The 7,023-nt window shown below is 50.2% G+C and overlaps 1 protein-coding gene across 1 annotated transcript; it reads left to right on the forward strand.

Annotated features, from left to right (window-relative positions):
- Window positions 1–5,515: 5,515 nt before the first annotated feature.
- On the forward strand, window positions 5,516–6,936 carry MIEN1 (migration and invasion enhancer 1). Its single transcript, XM_006746941.3, has 4 exons — window positions 5,516–5,673; window positions 5,776–5,873; window positions 6,320–6,396; window positions 6,476–6,936. Exons 1-4 carry the CDS (start codon window positions 5,585–5,587, stop codon window positions 6,557–6,559), a joined length of 348 nt encoding a protein of 115 aa, XP_006747004.1. The 5' UTR covers window positions 5,516–5,584; the 3' UTR covers window positions 6,560–6,936.
- Window positions 6,937–7,023: the final 87 nt, after the last annotated feature.

Here is a 7,023-nt window from a genome sequence, read left to right on the forward strand (position 1 = left end):
TCTGCTCATTGGCCAAGCTGGGAGCCTGTGTGGGCCTCTGGGTCCCCCCTGATGGGGCAAAGAGCACTCAGAGAAAGAGGGAAACCGGCCAGAAGGGTGTCCAGCAACAGGGGCTGCCCCTTGACCTCCAGCCACAGTCTGGCCACCCAGCCTGCACCCTGGCCCTCAGAGGCACCCAGGGGGGGATATTCTCCCTTCTTTGCAAAGTCCAAGGTCTCAGCTTCTTCTGAAATACAAGGGGTTAGGCAGGGTCTCATGGTGGGAGGAGTGATCTAGGGGAAGCTCTGGCCAGGTGCCAGGGGACTCCCCTTCGAGAGATCACTTTAGCTCTCTCCTCCAGCATTAGGCAAACACAGGGGTCAGGGAGAGGGCCTGGAAGGCCACAGATCAAAGGCAGTGGCCACCTCCCAACCTCAAGTGGGTGACAGTTGGGTAAACAAACAGTCCTTAGGGTGATAAGAGGTCTGCCCTGGGGGACCATCAAGGAGTGGCTCTGGCCTCAACTTTCTCCAAACGGGGTTTTCCTCGAAAAACCAGTAGGAGTGGACTAAGCAAAGAAGTGGGGGAGGGGGCAAGGTCACCTGGGCCATGGCGCAGCATCTTGTGCAAAGCACTCGACGATTCCTTCATTCAATAGTATCTGTTAAGTACCTACTGCATGCAAACCCCATGCTTGGTACTGAAGGAAAAGTGGGGGGCAGCAGAAACAGACCCTGCCCTTCTCGTCATGCAGCCCAGTTGGGGAGACTGATGTTCACCAAAGAATCCCACAAGGGGAACCTGGGTGATTCAGTCAGTTAAGTGACCGACTCTTGATTTCGGCTCAGGTCATGATCTCAGAGTTGTGAGATCAAGCCCCGTGTTGGGCTCCACGCTGGGTGTGGAGTCTGTTTAAGAGTCTCTCGTTCTCTCTTTCTGCGCCTCCCCCTCTCTAAAAAAAAAAAAAAAAATCACCCAAAAATAAGAAATGACAGGTGACCAGTATGCTGGGAGAATGAATCACCCAGAGAGTTGGGGAAGCCTTCTCTGTGGAAGTGACAAGCGAGCAGAGGGGAACTGGAGCAGGGGGAAGGGTGAGATTGGTGGGTGGGAATGGGGGGGGTACTGTTCACGATGAGGAAAGATGCCAAAGCCCTTAGCAGCAGGGGACGCGGCATGCGGAGGCAGAGTGGGGTTGAGGAGAAGGAAGGAGAGGAGGCCCCACGGGTAAGCTCGAGCAGGTGTGGAGAAAGGCAAGCGCTTTGGATTCAGCTGTGTTTCTCAAAGTGTGGCCTGTGACCACCTGCCTCCACGGCTCCTTAGGCTTGTATAAAAACAGATCCCTGGGCCCCTCCCCACCTACTGAATCTCAGTCTCCGGGGCCAAGACCCAGGAATGTGTGGTATTGACAAGCCCTCAGGTGGTTAAACCAGGTTTAAGAGCCATCCATCCTGTCTGTCCAGACGGGCAGGAACTATGGGCCCAGGCCAGACCCTGCAGTGTCTCTCCGGGCTTAAGGAGAGGCGCAGAGAGGCAGGCAGATTTATATTTTGAAAAGATTATGCTGGACGTTGAAGGATGGGGTTAGAAAGGGAAGCCAGACTCAGAAGGCTGAGTGCTATAGGATTCCATTTATATGGCTTTCGGAAGCGGGTGGGACTGTAAGGACAGAAGACAGATCTGGGATCAGGGAGGAGGGAGACGGGTTGACAGCAAAGGGCACAGGGACTTGTGAGGAGGTAATGGAGCTGTTCTGTATCTTGGTCATGGTGGTAGACAGACAACTGTGTGTTAGGACTCACAGAAAGTTACACTTAAGAGGGCGAATTTTACTGTGTATAAGTTATATCTGAACTTTTTAAAAGATTTTATTTATTTATTTGAGAGAGAGAGAGCATGAGAAAGACAGAGATCATGAGCCGGTGGGGGGAGGGCTAGAGGGAGAAGCAGATGAGCTGCTGAGCAAGGAGTCCAATGCGGGACTCTATCCTAGGACCCTATGATCACGACCTGAGCCAAAGGCAGATGCTTAACCGACTGAGCCACCCAGGCGCCAATATCTGAACTTTAAAATAAAAAAAGAAACAACAAAAAAGAATAGGTTTATAGATCAATGGGATAAAATCAAAAGTCAAATATAAGCCCTTACATTTCTGGTCAATTGATTTTTGACAAAGGTACCAAGACAATTCAGTGAGGGAAAGATTAGTCTTTTCAATAAATGATTCTGGGACAATCAACTATCCACATGCCAGAAGATGAATTTAGATCCTTACCTCACAATCTACAAAGATTAACTCAAGATAGATCATAGACTTAAATGTAAGAGCTAAAATAAAACCTCTGAAGAAACCATGGGAAAAAAATCTTTGTGACCTTGAGTTAGGCAGAGATCTAAGATACAACAGCAAAAGCACAAGTGACAAAAGAAAAAAACCAGCAAATTAGATGTCATCAAAATTAAATTAAAATTTAAATTAAAAATTTTGCACTTTAAAAGACATCATTAAGAAAATTTTAAATAGGGTGCCTGAGTGGCTCAGTCGTTGGGCGTCTGCCTTCAGCTCAGGTCACGATCCCAGGGTCCTGGGATCGAGCCCCGCATCGGGCTCCCTGCTCCGTGGGAAGCCTGCTTCTCCCTCTCCCACTCCCCCTGCTTGTGTTCTCTCTCTCGCTGTCTCTCTCTCTCTGTCAAATAAATAAATAAATAAAATCTTTAAAAAAAAAAAGAAAATTAAAAAAAAATTTCTTAAAGTTGGGGAGAAAATATTTGCAAATCATATATCTGCTCAGGGACTTTGTATCCAGAATATATAAAGAACTCTTGGGCACCTGGTGGCTCAGCTAGTTGGGTGTCTGCCTTCGGCTCGCGTCATGATCTCAGGGTACTGGGATGGAGCCCCACGTTGGGCTTCCCTGCTCAGCAGAGGATCTGCTCCTCCCTCTCCCTCTGACCCTCCCCCCTGCTCATGCTCTTTCTCAAGCATGAGCACTCTCTCTCTCAAATGAATAAATAAAAATTAAAAAAAAAAGACCTCTTACAAATCGATAATAAACAAACAAACCAATTAAAAATGGGCAAAAGAGGGGCACCTGGGTGGCTCAGTCAGTTGAGCATCTGACTCTTGGTTTCAGCTCAGGTCATGATCTCGGGATCCTGAGATGGAGTCCCAGGTGGGCTTTGTGCTCAGTGGGGAGTCGGCTTGAGATTCTCTCCCTGTCCTTTGACCCTTCCCCTGCTCACATTTTTTCACATGTGCTTGCACACTCTCTCTTTCAAATAAATAAATAAATCTTTTTTTTTAAATGGTCAAGGATGCCTGGGTGGCTCAGTCGGTTAAGCGTCTGTGTTCAGCTCAGGTCATGATCTCAGGGTCCTGGGATCAAGTCCTGCGTCCGGCTCTCCACTCAGCGGGGAGTCTGATTCTCCATCTGCCCCTCCCCCCTGCTCGTGATCTCTCCCTCTCTCCTACACACTCTCTCTCTTAAATAAATAAAAATCTTTTTAAAAAATGGGCAAAAGATTTGAATAGATGTTTTTCTAAATAAGAGAGATGGATGGCTAATAAGCATATGAAAAGGTGCTCAACATCATTAGTCATTAGAGAAATGCAAATTAAAACCACAATGATATACCACTTCACACCCACCAGGATAGCTATAATCAGAGACAGCCAATAAGTGTTGACAAGGATATGGGTAAACAAATCCTCATATATTGCTGGTGGGAATGTAAAATGGTATGGGCATTTTGGAATAAGTTGGGCCGTTTCTCAAAAAGTTAAACATAAACTTCTCATGCAACCTAGCAGTTCTCCTAGAGAAATGACAATACATGTCCATACAAAGACACTTACATGAACATTCATAGCAGCATTATTCAACATAGCTAAAAACTGGAAACACAAATGACCATCAACTGGTATTGAATAGATCAGCAGAAGGTGGTAGATCTGTGCAACGGGATACTGCTCAGTAACCAAAGGGAGCCAACAACCCGTCCGTGCTACAGCATGGACGAACCTCAAAAGCTTTATAATGATGAAAAAAGCCAGAAGCAAAAGACCACATATTATATCATTTATATGAAATGTCCAGAAAAGGCAAATTTATAGACAGAAAGCAGGTAGATGGTTGCCTAGGGCTGGGGCTGGGGGCTGGACTGCAAACAAGCAGGAGGGACCTTTCTAGACTGATGGAAAGGTTCTGTAACTGGACAGTAGCGATGGTGACACAACTCTATAAATCACAGAATTTGTTTAAAAATGCATGTTTTGTGTTTTTTTTTTAAGATTTTATTTATTTATTTGACAGACACAGCGAGAGAGGGAACACAAGCAGGGGGAGTGGGAGAGGGAGAAGCAGGCTTCCCGCTGAGCAGGGAGCCTGATGTGGGCCTCGAACCCAGAACCCTGGGATCATGACCTGAGCCCATGCAGAAGCTTAACGACTGAGCCACCCAGGCGCCCCCAAAAATGCATGTTTTTTTAAAGATTTATTTATTTATTTTAGGTGGGGAGGGGCAGAGGGAGAAGAGTCTTTTTTTTTTTTTTTAAGATTTTATTTATTTATTTGAGAGAGAGCACATGAGAGGGGGGAGGGTCGGAGGGAGAAGCAGACTCCCTGCAGAGCAGGGAGCCCGATGCGGGACTCGATCCAGGGACTCCAGGATCATGACCTGAGCTGAAGGCAGTCGCTTAACCAACTGAGCCACCCAGGCGCTCCCAGAGGGAGAAGAGTCTTAAGCAGACTCCTCACAGAGCACATGCTCTGCCACAGGGCTCGATCTCACGACACTGAGATCACAACCTGAGCCGAAAGCAAGAGTCGGTCGCTGAACTGACTGCGCCACCCAGGAGCCCCCAAAATGCATGATTTGAAGGGATGGTAATAATGTAGGTAACCTGTTAAGATATTATGGTGGGACTCCAGGGAGGAAAAAGGCAGCAAGACAGCCTCCATTTTCAGAGTTGCAAAAGAGAATAATGCCAGCCCAGGCTAGGATGAGATCGGGGAGGTGCAGGGAAGGTGCAGGAACAGTGCAGGCGAGATGGGAGTGCAGAGCCTGAGGAGAGGGAGCCCCAAAGCCTTAGCTTCCCGAATGCAGGGGAGAAGCAGTCACTGCCCCCGATTGTGCCTACAGCTTTGGAGCTTAAGAGTCTGAAGTACTTGAGTGTGGAACTCTGGGGTGGTTTAAGACGCCCTCAGCATGTTAACAAGAAATGGCAACTATTCCATAGCATCAGCCAACCCCCACGCCCTGGATCTGCTTGCCCCATCACTTTCGCTTCCTTTTGTAAACTGAAAAGCACTTTGCAGTCTAAGATATTTCATGAGAGTATATGAAGCCGTGACGTCCAGCCGTGACGAGGTGCGGGGGAAGTCCGGCGCTCTGAGAACCCGGGCCAGGTAAGGTGGTCTGGGCCGGTCCAGCCAGCCCAGAGCCCTCAAACTGGGGACAGGGTCAAAACGCAACAGCAATCGCGGCCTGCAGGGGGCGCCCGGACGTAACGCGCGGCCCGCCCCGCCCAGAGGCCCCGCCCCGTCACGTGCTCGCAGCGTCGCGTCACACCCGGAAGCAGCGGCTGAAGCGGAGTCGGGAGCAATGAGCGGGGAGCCGGGGCCGACGTCTGAAGCGCCCCCTCCCGGGGAGATTGAACCGGGTAGTGGGGTGCGCATCGTGGTGGAGTACTGGTGAGCGTCTCCAGCCTGTGGGGTGTCCGGACCGAACGGGGGTGGGTCCACGGGAGGCCCCTCCCCCGAAACCCAGGCAGAGCCCAAGCGTCTTGTCCCTAGTGAACCCTGCGGATTTGAGGCGACCTACCTGGAGCTGGCGAGTGCCGTGAAGGAGCAGTACCCCGGCATTGAGATCGAGTCGCGCCTGGGGGGCACAGGTGAGGCCCGCAGAACACCTGCTGAGTCAGGGTTCTAAATCTCAACTCTACCACTTTCTAGCCCTGGAATTGGCTGTTTTATATCATGGCCAGCAGTGTCTGGCACATAGTAAAATGTCCAACCAACTCGAGGCCCCTTTCAAAGGTGAGGGGGGGACACAGATGAGGCCTGTAGGGAAAAAAAGGGTAAGACTGTAGAAGTGTAGGGTTGGAGGGGAGGGAGCCCTTCGTTGAGTTATGAAGCCGGAGTTCAAAGGACACACAGGTGACGCCTCCCTAGGGTTCCTTTGGCTTGAGCCGGGGTTGGGCAATGGCTCAGAGAACTAGTCTCCCATGGGGCTGGTGGAGACATGAAGGGGCCTGTCTGAAGTCTAAGGAGTGTGAGAGCCTCTCCTGACTTGCCTGTTCTCAGCATACAGTTCATTCATTGATTTATTTAATACCAGGGGCCTTTGAGATCGAAATCAATGGACAGCTGGTGTTCTCCAAGCTGGAGAATGGGGGCTTCCCTTATGAGAAAGATGTGAGTATTTACAATGTCGGGAGGCCCCGGTCCAACCTTCCCCTGCAATGGATCATCCCATTCCACGTCTGCCCTCTAGCTCATTGAGGCCATCCGAAGAGCCAGTAACGGAGAACCCCTGGAAAAGATCACGAACAGCCGTCCTCCCTGCGTCATCCTGTAACTACACGTGATTCTGGGTTCCTGCTCTGTTCTGGGACCCAGGCCTTGGTCTCCCGTTTGGTCCTGCTGAGGGCTCCCCACTGCCTTTTTCCCCCTCACTTGGGTCCTGGTAAGCTAAGAGACTCCACTTTGTCCCTTTGGGTACCAGGAGGGAATAGAAGCTGCTGTGGTCTTGGGGGTGGGAGAGAGACCTTCTCCATGGACATTTCCACAGCCGCCTTATACCCCCTTCCCAGGATCAGTGCCCGAGAAAGTCTGCTCCACACTCCAGCTTAGCCGTGCCGGTCAAATGCCACCACAGTTCTAACTTCCCTTCCACTAGCCTTGGGCAGTGTCAGCTGTTGGCAATAAAGTGGCATTACAGACACCTGTACCAAACTAGTGTTTGTGTGTTTGGGCGGGGGGGTTGGTAGCATAGGCCAGCCCAGCCTTTATACCACCAGGGAGCTCTGCTGGGTGGGTGGA

The sequence above is a fragment of the Leptonychotes weddellii genome, chromosome 15 (assembly GCF_054177405.1).
Source record: "Leptonychotes weddellii isolate Sample4059 chromosome 15, ASM5417740v2, whole genome shotgun sequence".
Classification (NCBI taxonomy): domain Eukaryota; kingdom Metazoa; phylum Chordata; class Mammalia; order Carnivora; family Phocidae; genus Leptonychotes; species Leptonychotes weddellii.

Bases quoted from the DNA above. Each gene is read 5' to 3' on its own strand.
- MIEN1 (XM_006746941.3), top strand. From the start codon at position 5,585: ATGAGCGGGGAGCCGGGGCCGACGTCTGAAGCGCCCCCTCCCGGGGAG. The intron at 5,674-5,775 runs GTGAGCGTCTCC...TCTTGTCCCTAG, and splicing joins CGCATCGTGGTGGAGTACTG to TGAACCCTGCGGATTTGAGG. The intron at 6,397-6,475 runs GTGAGTATTTAC...TCTGCCCTCTAG, and splicing joins GCTTCCCTTATGAGAAAGAT to CTCATTGAGGCCATCCGAAG.